The 22,863-nt window shown below is 46.8% G+C and overlaps 2 protein-coding genes across 2 annotated transcripts in view; one reads left to right on the plus strand and one right to left on the minus strand.

The window, feature by feature from the left end:
- Glp2r (glucagon like peptide 2 receptor) overlaps positions 1-3,296 on the minus strand; it is a 57,676-nt gene extending 54,380 nt beyond the window's left edge. Inside the window, exon 1 of the mRNA XM_006973504.4 lies at positions 2,991-3,296. Coding sequence (XP_006973566.3) covers positions 2,991-3,179 — 189 coding nt within the window. The 5' untranslated portion in view covers positions 3,180-3,296. The remainder of the gene's footprint in view (positions 1-2,990) is intronic.
- Positions 3,297-6,840: 3,544 nt separating this feature from the next.
- On the plus strand, positions 6,841-21,206 carry Gsg1l2 (GSG1 like 2). The gene is made up of 5 exons (XM_006973639.4): positions 6,841-7,150; positions 14,751-14,798; positions 16,527-16,679; positions 17,714-17,825; positions 20,957-21,206. Exons 1-5 carry the CDS (start codon positions 6,841-6,843, stop codon positions 21,204-21,206), a joined length of 873 nt encoding a protein of 290 aa, XP_006973701.2.
- Positions 21,207-22,863: the final 1,657 nt, after the last annotated feature.

A 22,863-nucleotide genomic window follows, 5' to 3' on the forward strand; every position in this document is an offset into this window, starting at 1 on the left:
TCCTTGCATAGGCAGCATGTATCCATAACTGAGAAGAAATCAAGAAGGTGTGTGTGGGAGGAGAGCCTTTATTGACCTGCTTACGGAAAAACCTTTCTTCCTTTGTTAGAGAATGAGTGCACCACAGAACAAAGAAAGGGAAAGGCACAGGGAACCAGAAACAGGGGAAAGGGGGATCACAACCTTCATCCCCAGGGAGCACCTTCCCTTCTAGACCCTTCTTTCCACACATGTTTCATCTTGCTTCTTTTTCTGTTCTGTTTTATTCTAACCAAAAAAAGGAAGCCATATTGCTACGCAAACTTTATTTTTCCACCTAGAAAACACATCCATTTCAAGATGTACTTAAAACTGCTTTATTGTTGCTTTTATTCAATACCCCGTTAATTGCCACACATAGTTCGGGGAGCCAATGTGTTATAATTTAATTTTTAAATCCTCCAGCATAGAAAGTCAAAGTTACTTTCGGATGCTGCTAATGGGTGTCCATGATGAAAATCCTCCTAGCTAGACCTTTCTTTGTAGGGTGCATGTGGATCACAGTTCCTGGGTCAGGGAATATACACATTTTTAAAGGTTTTTTAAAAGCTTCCACCAAACTGCTTATCCTTGCCAATTTAATTTTTTCTAACCCTGCACCATTTCATACATCAACCATCAATGTATGAAATCCACTTCTCCGAGTCCCTTTAATAGTTTTTGTGCCTAATGAGGTAAATGAGTAAGTGGGTGGGTGTGAGCTAGCACTACTCTGCTACTTGCATTTAGAAATTAAAGTATCTCTGAGAATTTCTCATTAGGTGAATTTTTATGAAGACTTCCTGCCAGCACACACACGCCACAGTCATTTATATCTCCAGGTAGGGAACTCATGTGTGAGCGAATTTCACGAATGTCTACGCAAAGCCTAGTAATGTATAAACATCTAAAGACTCTGAGGTTAAAGTTGGATAATCAAGGGGAGATTCATCAGCATCACAGCCACATGCTGCAGAACAGACAGAGCCAGGGTCTCTGAACACACAGTCCAAGCGACAAGGGTCAAGGACACACACACACACACACACACACACACACACACACACACACACACCCGCTACCCCCAGTGCAGTTTTGATATGAAAACACCAGAGTAAAAGGGCTAGGTATGATTTGGTCAGCATTGTCAGCCGGCCTGAAGGACTGCAGGCGCTGCTGTTATTATATATAAATAGTCATATGTCAACAGCTCCCAAGAGTGCTAGAGAAGACAGAACACAGGGCCACCACCCGCCGGGTAGACACAATGGCTCCCGGGCTCATGAGTGTACGTGAGGGAAGGCAATCGTGTAACTCCCTGGAGCTTTTTGCCCATCTGTTTAATGGGTTCAATAGTAATATTCTTCTCACGGGCTGCCTGTGAGCATTCCACAGGAGGAGGTGTAAGGAGGCATCTTCCAGTGGTGCGGCCAGGGCTGCAGCAGTGTGGGTGGGTGCTGGACAGTTGGACACATGTGAACAGAAACTGAGCAGAATGCAGCAGTTAGCCGGATGCATTGGGGTTTTAGAGGGATACCCAGAGCCTGCAAGCAAGGATGGCATGCCACCAGCTCCCCCTCCAACGGCACCACCAGTCACAGTGCAAACAGCAGGCCAAGGTCAGCTGCTCCTTGGGGATAGAGTCTCCTCGTAAGACTCTGCCACCACAGCAAGGTTCCCCAAGACCACCAACTGTCCCCGAGCTGACAGGACATGAAAGATGAAGGCAGCCCGAGGGAGAGCTTAGATGCAGCCAGTCAGCAGCAATGTTGTTGGCCTGTCTAGTCTCCGGCAGAAGGGCTGGGAAAGGGGACATTTATGAGACCTGGCACCTCTGCCCTCCCTGGATTCAGGCTGTTTTCATTCTGAAGCTGCGTATGAGGGCTAGGAAGCAGAAGGGGAAAGACGGCCGATCCCTACAGTGTCTTCTCTACCGAGGTAAGTGGCAGGGTCCCTTCCACCACAGCGCTGAAGAAACGAGACCTTGGAGAGGGAAGAAGGCCCAGGGCTAACCTCCTCCGATAAGAATAAAGCGAGCTACTGAAAAGCCTAACTAGAGGCATCAGTTAAGCACGTGCTCACACACTCAGAGAGCCCTCGCCGTCCTACGGTGGGTCTGCACTGATGAATGTGAAGCAGTGTGACAACCCCCACAGGCTCAGTTTCCTCCTCTGTAAAATGGGGTTAACAAGAGAGTCTCCCTCACAGGGGCACTGAGAGCACAGAACGAGATCACAGAAGCGGGGATGCATGATACCAAACTCAGTGCCACTTGGCTATTGGTGCGTTCATGCTCTTTATGTGTTTGCTGCTAAAAATCAGACCACAAAATAAATATAGCAAGCATCACTTGTTGTTTTCACTTGGATGTAAGTGAACAGTGGGAAAGTGTTGGGTGTGTAGCCCCCAAATGTGAGTGAGGGGGAGTTCCAGTTGGTGGGATCACTGTGATCTGTAACTTACACTGATAGGTCTTTGGATTCTGTGTCTTTTAATATTATAGACTATAGAATAAAATAAAGAAAAAATTCTAAGCATTTGCAATAGGAACGAAGGAAAAGAGAAAAGAAGAAAAAAAAAAGGCACACTCCCTGTCACCACTGAAACCCGGGAATGTGCACTTCCTGGGAGCACTCAAACCAGGGAGAGTGTACAGGGGGATACAAGCAGCCACTCATCAAAGTGGACGTGGAAGATGCTTCTAGAAGAATGTAAAGGGGAGACTGGGACACAAATAATTTGCGCTTCATTATTTCAGCTCTGCAAATAATGCACAGACAAGAGATTGGGGCGGGGGGAGCCAAAATATGAACAGTGAATAGGACGCTGTGGTTACGGCTGAGCATCATTTTCTTAATATGGTTTTCTTCTTCCCAAATTGCCTACAAGGGGCCTAAATTGCTTCTACAATCAGAAAACATGCACAACTGATAATATTAACATGAAGAATGAGGAATAGAATCTGCTCTTACTTGCTTGATGGAAACCAGCAGAAGCAGGGTGAGGAAGAGCCTCCTAGGGCCCCAGAGCAGACGCATCCCGTGGGACTGGAGAGGACCGGTCCTCTGGGCCGCAGGGGTGCCCACCGGCTGTGCCCGCATCCGGGGTACGGGCCCCTCTCTCGTTCTACTGGGCACTGCCAGGCTTGGTTGGGGCCTCATCCTCCGGGGCGCCCCTTCACAAGTGCAAGCACATCCCTCCAGCACTCCAAGATGTACCGCAGGCGGTGGCCTCCTGCATTCCTCCTTGTCCAGAGAGGAAGTGTTTGCACGAGTCCCCTGCAGGCCGCCGAGTGTCTGAGCTGCTCTACAGCGATCTACTGAATCTCCAAGTTTCTCATCCCCCGCCTGCCCCTCCTGAAATCTTGGGAGATTTTTCCCAGACCTACCCCAAGACGGCTAGGCTGCCTGGGACTTCCTCAGCAAGCCCAGAAGAGAAAGTAAGGCATGCTTTCCATCCCGAGGAGTCTGCTCCATGCACAGGGCCGGACTGAGGTTCGGACAGCTGGAGAGGATGGGTCGGGATGCCAGGTGGGTATCTTTTATGCCAGCATTTCTTTCTGAGGCATCAAAGTTTTCTAAACTGTGCTGAGGCTAGCCACAAAGGCAGGGCCACCTCTGAGCTCTGATTATGCCAAGGGAACAAGGACAGTTTGCCTGTCTCACAGCCAACACCTCCAGACCCAAGGTCTGTAGCAAAAGCCCATTCAGTGTTGAGAGTTATATCTACACAATAGCAAAACAATGGGTAGAAAGCGCAGAGGTTGGTGCCTCCCAGTTGCCCACGTGTTGGGAGCAGGCTGTTGTGCTCTGAGCACAATGTTGCTCTGATCACCTGGATACTTCCATGGAATTCATGACCCACCACTTACTAACCTACACCCTACCTTCCCACTGCAGTTTACAGTTACAATATCTTCCATCCCCTGTCCTGTTTCACTTGAACTCACAGTATCCTCCCAAGGTGCCATTACTTCTTCATCTGAGAGCTGAGAAATAGTGGGGTTCAGAGAGGTTAAGTTTTTTTGTGCAAGGCTACACAGCAAGTTAAAGACAGAGCCAAGCCTTCTAGCCAAGTTACCTGATCACGGCTACCTGGTCAGGAGCTGTTCTTTACCACTCTGGCCTCAGAGCAAACTCCTAGCCAGTAGCAGGCTCGTCTCTGTCTCTAAGGCTTTCCGTGGGTCCCTCAGCCCTCCTCTGTCTGGACGACTCCCAGAATTCTCTCCACCTTTTCCAGTTGGAGGCCCAAGTGGAAGGTGATAGACAAAATGTCAGAAAGGCAAGAGTCAGGAAAGGCAGGTTTGTGTCCCTCCCTCCTCCTCTCCTTCTCTCCCTCCCTCCTTCCCTTCCCCCTCCCTTCTTTCCTCTTCCACCTCTTCTTTTTTTTTTTTTTTTTACACATTTGAATCAAATCATAGCTCATTTCCATTAGCTGTGAATTCTGAACATTCAGGGGAAAACGCATGAACACCACTAGATAAAGGACCCTGGAAATCTTAAAACCCTCATGTGGCAAGCATTCAAACCTTAATAGTCAAAAGATCAGTCTGGAAAGGACTCCCAGATGGGCTTTTGTGCCAGTGTGATTTCCAGAGTCAATGTGGTCGTCTCTTTGGGAACACAGAGAATGGGATAGAGTGGCAGGGAGGAAGGAAAGTGTGTGTGTGTGTGTGTGTGTGTGTGTGTGTGTGTGTGTGTGTGTGTGTGTGTGACAGAGAGACAGAGAGACAGAGAGACAGAGAGACAGAGACAGAGAGACAGAGAGAGAGAGATGTGGCTGTAAAGCTATTCTACACACATCAAAGGGGAACTTCCAGGTTGCATGATGGGGGAGAAAAATGTCTGCTTTGTATGAATATTCCACCTTGCTTCTTTAAATGGTTCTCAAAAGCATTTTTCCTGACTTTTCCCCCCCTGAAAGGACATGCCTTGGCTAATGTGTACCGCTTCCCCACCTGCTACCTATTGGAATGGCTGCCATCTAGTGACAAAATGTGGTAAGCCTGTCTGTGAGGGCACTGTGTGGTTTCTAAGGCTACCAAGAGCATGGAGCACAGGTCCTCAGGCTTTGCCAGCAGGGAAGAACAGATTAGAGGAGACAGACACAAACGTCACTGCCCGTTTACATCTGGACATCTCCAGGGCTGCTCCACACGTAATGAGGAGCCCAAAATCTTCCGAGGCCACACAGGCTCCCTGTTCCTTCCTGCCTTCAGGCTTATTGAATTTCTTATGTAAATTTTCACTTTTCCCAGAGTTTCTAATTGCCTTTTCTTTCCTCGTCCTAAAAACGTTTGGTTTAGTTTGTGTTTTATTCCTTAGACCTAAGTAAAAGACAAGGTTCCTGGGAGGCTCCACACTCCTTCCCAACCCTACTGGAGACATGGCCACGAAGGGGCGGGGCCTAGCCTTACCCTCCCACAGACTTAAGGATCTTCAACATCACCCCTCCTGCAGTGAGGATGTGCGTGATGGCCCAAGGGCTTTGAGTCCCCTGGAAGGTGTGAAGTTCTGCAGCCAGATGAGCACATGTCCCTCCCGCTCTGCACAACACACAGACTTTGAGGCAAACTGCCTGTGTCTTGCTCCTCTGAGTCCCTGAGCTAAACGTCAGTCCTCTGCAGTCTCTCTTTCCCAGGGCTGGGTAAGAAACTGGCCCAGAAATTCCCCAAGTTTCCATATTTCTTGTATGTTCACTCTTACATGCAGATCCTAACTTCTAAGGCTTATGTATGCAAAGAGAGGTTTGTGAGAGTGGGTGTGAACTACGGAAACTAGACGGCAGACCATGAGGGGGGGAACGTGGAGGAAGAGGACAAAAGATCACATATGTCTTGGGAGTAAAAAGGAAGTGACTGGGGGTGGGAGGGCAGGAGGAGGGTGGATGGGAGAGAAGGTAGAAAGAGAAACAACAAAAGCAAAGTTTGTTTGGAAAATGTCATAATGAAACCTAATTATTTGTAAGCTAATTTTTTTTAGAAAGCATTTCATGCTTCTGAATCTAACACCAAAGGCCCTCCTCAATTCCAAAAGTTAGAGTGGAGTGGACCATCCTGACACCCACCCAAATAGTCTCGGCCTTTGGTCAAATTCAATGTTCTCTATAATTGTCAAAGGAAGCAACCCAGCTGTCCATCAAGAGATAAACAGACAAACTAGTCGTGATACATTAAACACAAGGGAATATTACTCTGCCGTGCAAAGAGTCATGAAGTTTTTGATGGATACTACAACATGATGAAGTTTGAGGATGCCACATTATGTGAAACAAGCCATGAAAACATCCGGAAATAAGGATGAATAAATACCGCATAGTTAACATTTCTATGTGGCTTTTTTGTAGAATTCCAAGACAGTAGGGACAACTGGAGGCTGCCAGGAGCTCGGAGGAGAGGGAATGGAAAGTTGTTTAATGGTGACAGGGCTTCGATTTTGGATTTTGCAAGCCGAGGGGAGCTCTGGAGATGGAGGTGAGGGCTGCATAGCAATGTGACCATGCTCACTGCCACTGAATTGTACACTTACGGTTAAGGTAGTACATTTTTGTTATGCATAGTTTACTACCAATTTAGAAAACGGGCCAGTGTCCCTTGCACATGCTCATCCTAGGGAGGATAGAAAGGCCCACTCTGAACTTCACAGTAGGGTATCTCAGGGCACAGTACTTACACAAACGCTACATGCTGGAATATACTCGGGTTCCCCAGGGGACCGTCAGCTGTGTCAGGATGCCAGATGGCAGGGCTGGAGGACGGGGACCATGATACAGTAGAGAGGAGGGGGCCCTCGCTCACGCTGGCACTAGGAGCTTCATTCTGCCATGGACAGGGCGAGGTGGCAACGGGTACTGACCCTCCTCCCCATCTGCCTGGCGCTTGCCTTCTCCCTCACGGCCATGGGCAGCAGCCACTGGTGTGAGGGGATCCGGCGGATGACGAAACCACTGTGCCAGGACCTCCTGGGGGGACTGAACTGCATTCACTTCAGCCGGGCCAACAGCAGCCCTGGAAGAAGGCACGGTGATAGCCAGGCTGTCCAGTACATCTGGGAGACGGGGGACGACAAGTTCATCCAGCGCAGGTTCCATGCGGGGCTCTGGCAGTCCTGTGAGGAAAGTCTCAACAGCACAGGTGAGTGCAGTCTGTGTCCCCAGGCTGACAGGTGCAGGATGGACAGGTGAGTGCAGTCTGTGTCCCCAGGCTGACAGGTGCAGGATGGACAGGTGAGTGCAGTCTGTGTCCCCAGGCTGACAGGTGCAGGATGGACAGGTGAGTGCAGTCTGTGTCCCCAGGCTGACAGGTGCAGGATGGACAGGTGAGTGCAGTCTGTGTCCCCAGGCTGACAGGTGCAGGATGGCTCTGAGAAGGGGCTCCAGAGCCAGGTTGCCTGGGACTGAATCTTGGATCTGCCATGGACTAACTATGTGACCTTAAGGACGTCCTTTACCTCTGAGCCTCAATTTTCTCACCTATGAAATGGGAACCATGGAGGTGTTAACTCCTAGGGAGAGAGCACAGAGCAGATTCATGGCAAGTGTCTGCAGTAGTGACTGACACACTGTTTATTAAGCACAAGTGTTCACCCACTTGCCACTGTCTGTCAGTTTCTCAAGAATCAACGGTGGCCCCCACCCACTCTAAGCTGCATCCCTAAGGGTTCTGTTACACTTTGAAAACTGTTGTTGTTACTGGAGATGGGGGTCTAACATGGTAGCCTTGGCTGGCCTGGAATATAGACTCACAGAGATAAATCTGCCTCTCTCTCTCTCTCTCTCTCTCTCTCTCTCTCTCTCTCTCTCTCTCTCTCTGTGTGTGTGTGTGTGTGTGTGTGTGTGTGTGTGTGTGTGTGTGTGTGTGTGTGTGTACACCCTCTCTAGAGTTACAGGCAGTTGTGAGACACCTGACTTGTTGGGAAACCAAACCCAAGTCCTCTGCGGGAGCAGCAAGCGCTCTTTGATGCTGAACCATCACTCTGGCCTCTCTTACACTTCTACGGGCTCTTGAAAGAAGGGTTCTCTTTAGGGGAAAAAAAGGGGGGCTGGAGGGATGACTCAGCCTTTACAGGCTAGGCTCACAACTAAAAAAAAAAAAAAACCATAACATCATTACGTCACCTACCAGATCTATCATAATCAAGGCCCATAACAGGTTGGACCTTTGTCTCGGGCAGCCCTTGAAACAGGCCTGCGCAGTAGAGCATTCCCTCAGCTCTGAAGCAGGAGACTGCGCCTCCTCTCCTGTGAGTCAGCCCCGACTCATTAACACCTTCTGGACTTCAGTTTATCATGTAAATGGTGAGAGAAGAAAAAAGAGACGATGGAGGGGAGGGTTCGTACATAGAGCACAGTTTCCAGCAAGTGTTTTGACCTCACAAAGAACGGAAGAGGAAAGAATGTCAACCCTTGATGTTAGACAGGCTGGCTGAAGCCCATGCTCAGGGCTAGAGGAGTTCCTCTGCTTTCAAAGCAAAGGCCCCAAAGGGAAAAGGGTGGGCACCCATACAGTCCCCACTTATTTTCTGACCTCAGACATACTGCATTTCTTGTAGAGATGTTTATTTCGCCATCTTGTGGCATTTTAAAAATTTTTCTTGCAGCCTAAGTAGACTGCAACAAGGGGCAGTCCTCCAAGACACAGCACAACCACCTCCAACCCCATCCAAGTGGGCTTCTGAGGGACAAATAACGTCCCGCCTTAGCCTCCAGGCGAAGTGGCCTTTGCTCCGTGTGATGCAGGCACAGCAGCATACCTGGAGCTAAGACTACCAAAGGGACCTCCCAAGTCCTCTTTTCTCTGGAGTACTAACATAAAAAGTTCACTCTCTCTGACCTCCCCCACTCCTCCCCCCCCACACACATAGTTACATTTGATTTGTGATCGGTCCTGTATCCTCTGGGATCGCCAAGATAGTCCCATGGTTTTGCTTTGGGAACTGTAGACACCACATCGATAAGCAAATGGCTTATGAACTTCTGTTTCCAAGTCTGTTCCCCCGACCTGAGGATAGCCTTATATCTGCACAGCTTTGTATAATGGCATGAGTCAGAATCGCTCCAGTAGCATGTCAACATCCGGACACCCGGCCCCAGCATCCTAACTCAATAGATCTGGGCTGGAGTCTAGAAACCCGCTCTTGTTTGTTTGTTTGGTTGGTTGGGTAGGTTTTTTGCTGTTGATGTTTTTGTTTTTGTTTTGTTTTGCTTTTAGCTAAGGTAATATTTATGCACAGATAAGAGTCACACATTTTAAAAGACTTATAAGTAAAACCTACATTCTCTGTCCCTTCCTTCGGGGCAAACTGTTTCTATATGAAGGACAAACATGGGTATCTTCATTTTAGACATTAGACTTAGTGTTATAATAAATAAAATGTATCATTCTCCGTGAGGACACCCCACACAACATCTGCTATCTTCCTGGTAAAGTAATATCACTGTTTTATTAAAATCATAAGCCAATAATTTTGACTAGATGTTGCTCATTCTAGCCAGCATCAGAAAGGATGTTCTGATTACATTCATTGTTTGTACAGATTTTTGGTTTCCCTGGAGTTTCTAATTGCTGTTTCTCTTCCCACCCTCATAACATTAGTATCTCTATTCCACTCAACTTTATCTCTCTAGAGTACCTCTATGCCTAATTTGCTTCCCTGGTGACTATGGCACACACCACAGCGAGAGAAGCAGGCTCCAGGACACAGAAAAAAGCCTTCTGGATAGAAGGCACTTGGAATGTCATGGGCTATATTCACCAACTTCCGTGCTTGGCCCAGGGCTAGGGGAACTAACAGAGGGGATCCACAGTGCTGAAAGCTAAAAGGGTCCTGGAAAATATCTAAGAAAAAAGTAAAATGAGGAAGGGTGTGATAATGGTTAAGATGGAGGCCCATTCATAATGGTAATGAAAGATATGCTACTTAGGTATAGACAAGGTTTCATAAGGAGACAGCCGTTGTGCCAATCCCCCACATGTTTTAGTTTTTGCGAATGTCTGTTTGGGCATGTTGAGGAGGGTTGTGTGTGTGTATACATATATGTGGAGACCACAACCTCAGGTGTCATCCTTGGAAATGATACCTCCATGTCCCTGGGGCAGCTGTCCCTCTGTTATATCAGGGGAAAAACCTAACTGGAGAGACTGGCATTGCGTTGGCATTGGCATGCTATTTGTGACGTCAGAGGGAGGGGGCCTTCAGCGGAGCATGAGCTGGGAGTGGTTTTCCTCATAGCTTTGCCTGTGAGAAAAACTGCCTTGGCTGGACTTAAGAAAAGGGAGGAACACTGGACTTTAAGGGGGCCCAGAAGCATGTATCAGCTGGCTATCTGCATGCCCTGCGGTGGGTGCCCCTTAGTCACTACAACTCTAAGCTGGTGTTGCTGTAAATTATCCCCAAGACTTCGGATAAAAAGTCATTGACCAGCCGGTGTGTGTGTGTGTGTGTGTGTGTGTGTGTGTGTGTGTGTGTGTGAGGGGATAGTCCTCATCCTAAAACAGGATCTGGGGGCAACATTAAGAGACTGTGTGAGGCTCTTTTAACTCCTTCCTCTAGGGGAAGTCCCATTGGCATTCCTGTCAACCCAGGGAGTACACACACCACCACCACCACCACCACCACCACCACTTGGATGGCAATGTTAGAGGGCCTTTTCTACATCATCTAGGACACATACTGAATTTTAAGGAAGACCGATGTTCTTAGCGACTCACACACAATCCTGACAAGAAACTAAGGGTGTGTTTCTTGGTCCCTTCGAAACTTTGTGCACCTTTGTTCTTGAGTTCAGGATGGGAAGACCCTTCAACAAGAACCCCACTGACTGGTCCTAAACTCAGTCCACAGAGATGTTCTCTGCAGAAAATAGAGTTTGAATACCCAAACAAGACTGGAAACTATCGCATATTGTATTTTCTTCTTGGAAACTCACAGTGTCTTTAGCATGTAAAAAAAAAAAAAACTCTGGGAAGCTCCATGATTTAAAAAAACTGAATAATAGATCCCAGTGCTTCCCAAAAGAAGAAGTTTGTATATTTGCTTCTATTTCTATTATTTATGTGAGAATCATAGTGAGAAACTCCACTGTAGAAGCACATGCACCCCACTGAAGATTGCAGAGGCTGAAGAACTTGGACGCTGCACTCTTCACTCTGACTTCTGCTGGTACCCCGCAATCTGATAAGTACCATAAATGCTTTTTGCCCATCCATCTAAAACTCCTCTGCTCACATTTTCCATACTTGGGGTATAAGAAAGTTAGGGTTTCTAAGTGTTACCACAATGCTACTGTTTTATTACAACAGAAAGAAGACATCTTCCCAGAAAAAAACAAAAAAAAAAAACAAAAAAAAAAACTTCACTATCTGAAGACACAACATCACCTCCATGTTTTGCAGGGTGTAACTAAAGCAAAAAGTTTAGAGTTCAATTTTGACTTGATAGGAATTCATTAACACCAGACATTAGAGGGTAAGTCAAAGCTAAGTAGGCCAGTTGTGGTGGTGCATGCCCTTAATCCCAGCACTCAGGAGACAGAGGCAGATGGATCTCTGGGAGTTCGAGGCCAGCCTCTTCTACAAAGTGAGTTCCAGGACAGCCAGAGCTACACAGAGAAACCCCATCTCAAGAAACAAAACAATATGAAAAAAAAAAAAAAGGTATTAGAAGTTACAAACACAAATAGCTCACAGGAGGTGGCCACAGAAGTGGATGAAGAAGTTGTGCTTGCCAGGGACCTTGAACCTCATGCCTTGACCAAGGGGTCATCCGTTAGAGCTCAGCTCAGCACTGGGGTCAGGTCCTCTTGGGAGCTCAGTACATGCAGATCCTTTGCTTTTGTGAAGGGAGACATTTGGAGTTTTCTATCTCCCAATTTAAAAAAAAAATCTGTTTAGAGCTTTACACAGGCCTGTAAAGCCATGTTGGCAATGAAGTATGGAACGCAGCACCCAGTCACTGAGTACATGGGCTATCACAAGCACCTGAGAGGCTAGGGGCATGAGAGAGAGAAAGGGTAAGGACAGAAATGAATGAGTAGTACAGATGGTAGATAAGAAAGAGAAGGTAAGGACAGAAATGAATGGGAAGTAATACAAACAGTGAAGAGTTGGGAGCGGGTGGAATGGGCCCAATGCACGGGTAATAAGGAATCTGCTCCCAAGATGTTCCTAACCAAGGGCATCCAAGGAGCTTGGGGGGGGGGGCGCGCAACACCCCAGTTTTGCATCAGGGGACCTGACTGAGAAAAGGTTACCTATCTGAGTCAGCTCGTCTCCCTGCAAGTGGGCCCTTCAGTGCTTTGAGAAGGGAGTCTACCCCTCTCTTTCCACATTCTCAAATAAAGGTTTGCAATGAACGCTCCTGGCAGAGACGAGGCTCACGTGTCCGTTTCCTTAGGCAAATCTCCGAAGCAATGGCACGTGCCTGAGTAGACCCTGAGCTGTTCTGCTGAACTCGGAGCTTTCAGACGGGGGCATGTGGGTAGCCCCGGGGCCTTGATTCAAGGACAGAACGGCAGAGCCGAGCGCCCGGGGCTCCTGCAGCTGGCTTGCCGTGCCTCTTGGCCGCCCCAGCCCTGCCAAGCTATGTAACACCCGCCTCTCTGGCTTCATGGGATTTGTAAAGATTTTTCTTCTTAATCCTGCTGGCTTTGTTCAGAAGGAACACCGTTTCTGGGGATTCACATTAATCAAGGGGTCATTCGGGTCTAGCCCTCTGGGCCCAGCTAAACTTGCCCTTCTAAGCTATTGGGAATTCTCTTAATCTGTTCAGCTGGCTTTCCGGTGCTCTGTGCCTTGCCCCTGCCTGGTTCCTGGCTCCCCCTGCCCCCGCCCCTTCCTCTACCCTGCCTACCCTGCTCTTGGCTTCCCCTACCTTTGCTCCTACCCTGCCCCTGCCTTACCCTGCCCCTGCCTTACCCTGGCCCTGACCCTGACCCTACCCTGGTCCTGGCTTCCCCTGCCCCTACCCTGGTCCTGGCTTCTCTCCATTACTGTTGGAAAAGACAGCTCTCCTCAGACTCAGGATACTCAGTCCTTTCGTGTGCTTGGAATGTGGTTTGAGGGTGTCCCCCAGAGGTTCATGTGCTGATCCTGATCCTCGGGTAGTGATTTAAGGCAGTAGGATTTTTCCGAGGCGGGACCTCGTGAAAGATGATTGGGTCATGGGTGCTACCCTCTTTGTCCTGAGATCCTGGTTAGTTCCTGAGAGAGTGAATCCCTCTTGCCCGCTGTCATACAGTGCCTGCCCTCTGTCTCTTGTACTCACACACTCCCACCATGATGCCAGCTGCCATTGTGATTCGACTAGGCCAGGCCCTCATCAGAGCCAAGCAAAGCCAGGCTCTTGCTCTTAAAAGTCCAGAATTGTGAGCTAACAAATACTTACTTTTCTTTGTAAAGTATCTGAACTTTGGTATTGTGTTATAGTAGAAAACAGACTAACAAATGCCTCTAAGCATTAGGTAGAGAGTGTTGTTGGAGGGCTTCTCTCCAGGTTCCACCAAGCCCCGCAGTCCCACAATCCACATATAAAATAATCACTCAGACGCTTATATTACTTATAAACTGTATGGCCGTGGCAGGCTTCTTGCTAACTGTTCTTGTATCTTAAATTAACCCATTTTTATAAATCTATACCTTGCCACGTGGCTGGTGGCTTACCGGCGTCTTCACATGTTGCTTGTCCTGGCGGTGGCTGCAGTGTCTCTCTCTCCTTCTTCCTGTTTCCCCAATTTTCCTCTCTCCTTGTCCCGCCTATACTTCCTGTCTGGTCACTGGCCATCAGTGTTTTATTTATATAGAGTGATATCCACATCAAGAGAGAGAGCAGCTAGTGATATGGGAAAATGTACCAGCCCTCAGGTAGGAAAGCCCCACTTTTTCTTTTCTTTTGTTTTCTCTCCCCCTCCCTCCTTTCTTCCTTCCTTCCTCTCTTTCCAGTACTGGGAATTGAACCTAGGGCCTTGCAAACCAATGCTAGGCAAACACTCTACTGGGTCACACCCACAGCCCGGAAAACCTCACTTTCCAGCCCTTACTCCACTAACTTTGTAGCTTGCTTTGAGCATGACTTTCAGATTTGCAAAACAGAGATCCTTGTACTGCCATCACTCGATGATTAAACAGGAGAGCGTGTCGGCAATCTGCAGCATGTTTTCATAACCATTTCACTACGGACTTTACTTAGACCCTGTCTGAGCTCAAGAAAACAGGCTCAGAGAAGTCTGGAAACTTCCTGTGGGGGTGGCCACAGAAGCTACACCTTGGTGGCTGATCGGCCACGTGCTGCCCATCGTCTTCTGCTGCTGTCACTACTGACCTCCCTTTGTCCCCACTTCCTCTGCCTGTCCCCCTTCCTCACGCTACCGTCTCACCTCCATTTTGCTCTATTTCCACCCTCCCTCCATTAGATTCCCTTTGCCCAACCCCCACACCCGGCCATGAGGGATCCTTTCTAGTTGGATGTTCCCACATTTCTGCATGTACTAATGTTTATTTCCACCTGGACATGCATACTTCAGGGTAACATGCTAGAATATGCCTGGGAAGAATACATGATATTTGTCTTTCTGGGTCTGGGTTCCCACTCATAAATAATGTTTTCCAATTCCACCCAATTTTCTGCAAATTCGTTTTTCTTTATAGCTGAATAGAATCATGTATGCACAGCACATTTTTTGTTATCCATTTGTCTGTTTGTGGAACGGTGCTTGGCTGTGTTCTCCTTGTCTTCTAGGTGAGCGATGCAGGTGCTTCCTGGGGATAGTGCCCACCGAGGGACAAGGTAAGCATTGTGCTTTCAGACAGGGTCCCTCGTGCCATTTGAATGGCTCTTATTGTTTTGTTGGATGCAGGGAAAGGATGAGATGGTTGGGTATGGTTTTTCCCATGAAGTCAACCAGGCTCCATTTGTGTGCCTTATATCCCTGGTGTGCCGGAAGATGGTAGTCAGCTTCCCAGGATGACAGGAAACTGGCCGGTAGATGCTGCAGTTTTCCAAGCCATAAATATTCCCACGGCGGCCAATCTCAAGCTCTGCGGGTGAAGCAAAGCCAGAGTCAGGAAGACACGAGATCTGGAATACCTTGCCTTGTGTGCTTCCTTCTCTCCATCATCCATGGAGCTAGGGCTTGCTTTCTTGGTGTCTGCTCTCCCAGAGGGAACAGAGCCTTTATGAAGCTGCAGAGAGGATCCTGTTAGTCTCGGGTGTTCCTCTGTCCCATCACCTGACTCGCCTGCTTGGTAGTGGGACTTTTACAAATTCCTATTTCCCTTCTGTCCCCTCTACCCACCCTTCTCTACCCCACATCCCAGCAAGAGTGCACAAGCAACTTGCATGGACACAAAGGATGTTGATAGACCTGGAACCCACCCAAGGCTCTTAAATGCTCAGACCCTTCTGCCCTCATAGTTAAGTCTGTGTATCTTCTTCCAAAGATTTCATTTCTGATTTGTGTGTTGGGGGGGGGGGGTCTATGAATCTGAACCCCTCTTGACAGACACCTGCAGAGGCCAGGAAAGGAGTGGGGATCCCCTGGAAATGGAGTTACAGGTGCTTGTGAATCACCAGACTTGGGTGCTGGTAGCTGAACTCGGGTCCTCTGCAAGAGCAGCAAGTGCTCTTAGCTGCAGAGCCACCTCCCCAGCCTCTGTGCATTACAATGGACAATGTCTCCATTGTAATGAAAACATGCTGACTTGTAAGCTGGGGGCTGGACGTTCCCGGAGTCTCTTACAGCTCTTATGCCAAGATTTTGGTTATGTTTCCCTCCCATCAGTCTTTATATCCTCCTTGAGGTCCCAGGATCCCCTTGACTGACCAACTTCCTAAGACTCCACCAAGATGCTGATATAGAAATAGAGGATATAGATATGATAGGATGAAAGGGTAGATTAATGAACCTACTTTTAAAGAACAACAACTTGTTTGAAAATGTTTGACATTGCTATGGATTTTAGTTTATTGATATAAATTTAAGGTTAATTTTGTTATGCTGTATATATTTCTACTCTCACTTAAGGTATTATATTTATGTACCTCATTTAAAATTTTAATGTATAATTAAGAAATACAGATTAATAATTAGTCACCTATGATAGTCAAACTTATAATCATGTTAAGTTTTCTAGGTATACATAGATATAATTCAATTAGGTAGGTAATTTTCAAACACTTCAAAGACCTACAGAATATGTCATTTAAAAGGTTTTAAAAACTTAAGCTTTCTGAACAATGAGACACATCTGCTCCTTTTCATATATGGCCCCACCATGACACCAAGCTCATGTTATAAGATAGCCAAGGAAGTTTTGCAAGAACCAGGCCCATGCTGTCTGGGCTTTACAGCACCCAAAACTGTGAACTGAAGAGACCTTTTTGTTTACAAAATGCCTAGCCTCCAGGCTTTTATTATAAGAACAGAAAGTGTGTTAGTAATAAAACCAAAGGATCAAGCCTTCCTTCCAGTTATGGATTGTGAATGCCCAACATTTCTGTCCTTTCTGTTTCTAGGTGTTTTGTGGCTCTCCATTGGGGCTGAAGTCTTGGATGTCTTCCTGATACTGACAGGTGTCATCTTCCTGGGCTTCAGTGTGAGTTGTTACCATTCTGGATGCAACTGGCTCAAGGTGGATGCCTCAGTGGCCATCCTCATGGTGCTTGCAGGTATCTTCTAGCAGGAGCTGTTTCCCCCAGCCCACCCCAGACAGGACAAGATGCCTCAAGCCAGAGAATAGGCTGGCTGGCTCCCTCCAGTCACTGGCTGGCTCAATAAGACAGCTGGTCTTCTGGAAAAGTCACTGGACTGATTCCATTGGGTGGAAATAGTGTTGAAAAGAGAAAAAGATGGGCAGAGGTGGAGAGAAACACTTATCAGTTTATGTCACAGCAGACAAGAGGCTGCACTGGTGCTCGGAACAGCAATGACCTCACTTAGCAGAGAGTTTAGCTTTGAGTCCACACAGGAATCCTCCTGGGGGCAGACCTCTGGCACATAATACCTGTATAAAAGCAGGTGTGTATTAAGTAAACCTGGGAGAGTTACTTAACTTTGGCAAGTTAACTGTCATAGCTAAGCTCTGGTGAAGACAAAAGAGGAGTGTACCTACTACATACATTTCAATAAATTATTACAAAAATTTGATATAAATGTTCCACAAAGAACTCTTATTTTTTAAGGCTACTTCTGCTCTCCAAATGACTTAATGCGGCCTTCTAAGGTTCATAAAGTTAATGTCTCCACCAAGGTAGAACCCTGCACATATGGCTTCCTTCCAGCCTCCAGACAGACACACAAATTTCTGTTAATGTATCAGTCCAACTTATGCATCATCATCCTTGTGTTTGATGAACATAACACATCTTGCCTAGGACTTAGCATCGGTAAGTAGAAAGATAAAATCCAGTTGCTAGATCTTCCATAGCAAAGAGCAGGGTCATGGACATGTGGAGATTCCTGCTCAGGTCCTGGTATTTACTGTGTTCCTCTTGGTTATGATCAGGCCTGTTTCTGGGTGTCCCTTTAGTTTCTACTGTGGGAGTGAGATGTCAGATGGAATGCTTAAGGGTGTGTAAGTTTTGATACTACATAAGGATCTGTGGATGCCAGAGTGCTCCCAGCATCCAACACATGCAGGGTAGAACAGATTTCCTATTGTGCTGTGTTCTAAACTATAGCTCACAAAGCTTTACTTACACAGGGCTCCTGGGCATGGTGGCCCATATGATGTACACAACTAGTTTTCAAATCACTGTGAACCTGGGACCAGAAGATTGGCGGCCCCAGACATGGGACTACGGCTGGTCCTATTGGTAAGTTGCTTGGTTACCATGCTCAAGCTCTGGTGGACCAAAAGAGATCATCATAGATTTCTGTAGAAAAATAGACCTGCCATTCCTGTCACTCTTGATTGGTATTATAACCTTTCTACAATCCACACTTCTCAGCTGTAGAGTGAAATCACTTGTCTTTACTTTCTAAGAGTGTTTTTATACTCTATTTTCTTAAGTTTTTGTTACTTACTTTTATTTTGTGTGTGTTGGTGTTTTGTCCACATGTATGCCTGTGTGAGGGTGTTCATTTAGAGCCCAGTGCTCCAAGGTCTCTCACTCTCTGCACTTTGTCCAATTGTGGGTCATTGTATTCATTACTATCTACTGCAAGAAGAAGCTTCTCTGCTGAGAGTTGATTGGTGCTCTGATCTATGGGTATAGCAGTATGTCATTGGAAGTCATTTTATTGCTGTGTTCCTTTTATAGAATAATAGTAGTAGTAGGTTCCCCCTTAGGGCCCATGACCTATCTAGTCTCAGATTCTTTCCACTTGAACAGTGTCAGATATGGATTCCATCTTAAGGAGTGGACCTTAGATCCAATTTTAAAAAGTGGTTGATTACTCTTAAAGCATCTGTGCCACCACTACACCATTATATCTTACAAGTAAAGGTTGTAGGTTGCAGAGTTTGTAGCTGGGTGATATTGGTGATTACCTTTCTCCTCTGTTAACATACAATGTATCTTCAATTACCATGAATGCTAGTCAATAGGGGTGAAGCTTCTAGCTGGGCATCATCTTGATTCTTCCATCTTCAATGACATATATATAAGTTGTGTCTTTAGCAATAGGGCTTTACCATCAGGCTGCGGAGAATAAAGATGTTGTATTTATTAAATACCTGAAAGTGGTAAAAATCTAGATTTTTTTTTTTAAACACAGACTGGAGAAATTTTTCCTGAGCTTGACCCTTTCAAACCTAGCTTCTACTTCTGTTGGAAAGACTCAGTCATGCCACGCAAGACCACAGGGGATTTCTTGATTTCTTTGTAAATTCTTGGTTTTGCAGTGGTAGAGAGCAAACCAAGGGACTCACACATGCTGGGCAGGTGCTTTACTGCTGACCTGCTTCACAAGCCCCAAACATAGTGTATCTTAAAAAACCAGTGTACTTACGCTTACATTTTCATCCCACACAATAACCTCTAACGCTGGGAGAAAGTTGCCAGCTTCAGAACAGAGTCACTCACGTCAAAACCTGACAGAATAGAGCCAAAGAAAGCCATACACTGAGCACTCACTCATAATTCTCCTGGTACTTGGAACTTTTGAAAAATAAAAAAAAAAAAAAATCCAGGCAAGAATGTACTGTGACCTACACCAAGACACCTAGAGGCATAGGAGAGTCAGTCACTTGAACAAGAAGCCCCAACACACTGAATGCAGCACAAGCTTGACCCCAAATCACAAGGATCAAGATGTACCACTAAGATTACAACTCTTACCTAGAAACTACTGACACCAGCCAATCGTCATTTCCCATCTCCTAATGCATACAAGAGAGCTCATCCATCTTTCTTTTTCAGTAACCAGCCTTTTTCCTTCGTTCTCCAGAAATGCCAGAGGCTACCCCTGTCAGTCCAGGTGTCTTAGATTGCACTTGGATTTGTTATTTGTGCCATATTACATCTTTGCTTGGAGAACTGTCTTTGTATTTCCTTTGGTGCTGACAGTTATTTTCCTGTCTGTAAAACTCATTTTTAGCAATTACTCCCTCATCCTGCCATTAAACTTCATGAGGCACCTGTTTCTAAACCCTTCTCAGCTTCGGCCTCCCCAGTCAGAAGATGTTGATTTTTGTAACTGGGACTCCGGACACTATTCCTTCCACCTGGGTCACTGGAGTGGCTTCCAGCTTGACTAGTGCCCTGGGTTCTGAGGCCTTATCACCAGCATTATCCACACATGAATCATCAATAGACAGAGATTGGCTATTTCAGTCCTTGCCTATCCAGAACGATGCTTATCTGGTATTCTGTGGTTGATCGTCTGGCCAAAAAATTAAAATTAAAAAATGTCCAAAAGTCTGTTGAAAATCATTTGCCCTTGGAATTTTGAAGGCACGGTTCTGTTTTCTTCCCATGTGTGCTGTTGCTGCCAAGGGTTCAACACCATTCTGACTACTGCTTTCTCGGCAAGGGTCAGGATGTCCTCTGATGGGATGGATGTTCTTTCCATCACATCCCTTGTACTTCCATGGGCTTGGCAAGCTGCTTATCTTGTACCCAGACATCAGGGACCTTCTCCTGTGTCACTTCTCTGACTATTTCTTCTCCTTGCTTTTCTGTCCTCTTAGAACTCGTCCTAGCTGGGTCCCTGGGGCTCTTTACCCAAAGGTCCTATGTCTTTCCTTAACAGTCCTCTTTCTCTTTTTGTTTCACTTTCTGGTGGTGGGAGGGGGTTTAGGAGGGAGGGGAGATGTCCTCTGCTTGCCTTCCAGCCTTAATTCCGAGGTTAGACATGAGAAAAGAGCAAAACAGCATTTGCTCTACAGCCCATCCTCATACTAAGCCTATCTTCAGACCAGCTTTCCCCCTGTTTCCCACGCATCCTCCTATCTCTGGGTCCTTGTGTCTGTGTTTTCAGGGACTAAACCTGTGCTCTCCCAGGCACAGGGGTGTGGGGTCATGTTTGTGGTGGGCAGGACATCTGAGCGCCAGTCAGTCATCGTCCACAGTCAGACTTTTGCCTGGTGTCCTAGTGAGTGTGTGTGTGTGTGTGTGTGTGTGTGTGTGTGTGTGTGTATGGCCTCTCGAGGACTCGGTGGGGTTATGCAATATACTCCTCCTTGTCTTCTGGGAACCCCTCTCCCTAAATACTGTGTGTTGCTCCTGTCTTTCATGGATCAGTCCCTCCTCTCATAACTGCCTGCCACCCCTTCCTGAAAACCCTGCAGTCTCCTCCTACCTTACCCTTTTCCAGGAAGTGCAGAATTTTATAATTTGCTTGGACAACAAATCCGCCCAGTGAAAGGAAATCTCCCAACCTGACTGTACAAGGCACCTACAGGCACAAAACAGCATCCCCGTGGATAACAGCAATGTCTCCCTACCCCTACATGGGTGGCCAACCCCAGGGCAGCCTTTCCTAACTCTGCCTTCTGTTGCAGCCTCGCCTGGGGATCTTTCGCCCTCTGTATGGCTGTGGCAGTGGCGACCATGAGCAGATACACGGCCGCCCACGCAGAGAAGCCAAGGGCACAGAGAGGCGGTCCGTACCCTCAGCACAACATCCCACAGCCTGAAGCATCACAGCAGGTTTGGCAGGCAGGAGCTGCTCCCCGCTCTGTGGGACAAGTCTTCGTGAATGTTCCTGGACACCATCCCCTAGGTATAGGAGGCAAAGTGTCCGTGTGCTAGCTTTGTGTGCCTGCAGATGAGCCGGGCACTTGTTACCACAATGGGGTTCAGAAGACTATGGTATAGATAGACCTTCCGGTACCCACCTCTGGATTCAGCCTCTCGTGCCTCCTACAATGCCAGCATCTTTAGAGGAGATAATGTCTGTGGAAGGTATCAACTACTGACACCCTAGTATAAAGTAACATCATAAGCTTCCCTGACTCTGAGTTTGCTAAGTCTCCCAAAGGAAGCAGAATCATGGAAGTCTTAAGGGGAAAAGAAGATGAGGGAAAAGACTCCCCATCCCTTACAGCAGATGCGAAATATGTTACCTACACGTATTTAGTGACGGACAAACCCAGAATAGTTTTCTCTAGTTGACAGGGGAAATATGTGGATATACTATGCTTTCTAATTTTCATTAAGAAAAAGGAAATTTTAAAATAAGTTTTGTTGCCTAAAAATATTCTTCACCAAGTGTGGGGACACAGGCTTTTAATCCTAGAGCTCAGGAGGTAGAGACAGGTAGATTTCTGAGAGTTCAAAACCAGCCTTGTCTACACAGCCAGTTCCAAGACAGCTAGGGCTGCATAATAGAGGGGCTCTGACTCGAAATAAATTCATAATGTCTATTTACGATGAAGCCAGCTTGGAAGGATGGTGAAACGATAGAAAGAAGTGGAATGACATCTTATCACAGTGAAGAGAAACAAATGTTTGGATTGTCCTGCTCAAGTTAAATCACCAGGCATTCTTGTGTCTAAAAATAAACTCTGCCAAGCAGGCAGGTCTTGTGGGAGGTGGCGCTGTGCTCTGGACTTCCTGGTATGTTCAGTTACGATCCTGCATCAATCTAGTTCCTGTTTTAAACTGGCAGGGGATGAAGCCGCAGGTAGTGGAAGGAGCATAGACTGCCAGATCCCGAGAACCTTAAATATGTCCTAGCTCAGAGTCATTTAAAAGAATTTACATTTATTTGTTTATGTGTTTATCTTGTGTGTATGTGCATGTGCATATGCCACAGTTCATGGGTGGAGGTCAAAGGACAATTTGCAGAGTTGGTTCTCTCCTACCACCATGTGGGTCCTGGAGATGGAACTCAGGTGCTTAGGTTTGATGGCAAACACCACCAGCCCCTCAGAGTCTTTTTTGTTGTTATTGTTGTTGTTGTTAATTGCATTTATGTGTCTAGTAAATATATTTCAGAGAAAAAGCTAGCTGTCTATAGTAAAACACTAATTTGTTTGTGCTGAAATTAAGTTATACTATCAACGAGTAAAGCAGAGGGACCAACTAACTTCTTTGTGTTTAAGATTCGAGTTGAGCATCTGTCTGACAAATCTTTGGCCCCGTGTTTTGTTGTACAACGTTGAGGAGCCAGCTTCTTTCACCTTGGAGATGAGTGCTGGCATCCCCCAGGCTCTTTGCCCTCCAAGCACAGAAGGACTGATACCCAGTAGCCTCTGCCCTTTGCAGCATGTGGCTTCTTTATAAGGTGAATCACCCTACATGTGTGTGCAGGGAGATCCTGTGTGAGTGCATGATGTCAAGTCTAAGCTGGTCCCAGAGAGAAGGAAATCCTCAGAATTGCTCCCCCAAAGACACTTGTCTGTCGGGTAAATACCAGAAGATGACAGCCGATGATGCCGAGTGAACCTCCTGGAGCCATGCGAAC

Source organism: Peromyscus maniculatus, chromosome 8 (assembly GCF_049852395.1).
Source record: "Peromyscus maniculatus bairdii isolate BWxNUB_F1_BW_parent chromosome 8, HU_Pman_BW_mat_3.1, whole genome shotgun sequence".
NCBI classification, from domain to species: domain Eukaryota; kingdom Metazoa; phylum Chordata; class Mammalia; order Rodentia; family Cricetidae; genus Peromyscus; species Peromyscus maniculatus.

Coding starts and splice junctions, on each gene's coding strand:
- Gsg1l2 (XM_006973639.4), top strand. CDS start 6,841: ATGGACAGGGCGAGGTGGCAACGGGTACTGACCCTCCTCCCCATCTGC. Junction 7,151..14,750: donor GGAAAGTCTCAACAGCACAG/GTGAGTGCAGTC, acceptor CTTGTCTTCTAG/GTGAGCGATGCAGGTGCTTC. Junction 17,826..20,956: donor GACTACGGCTGGTCCTATTG/GTAAGTTGCTTG, acceptor CTTCTGTTGCAG/CCTCGCCTGGGGATCTTTCG.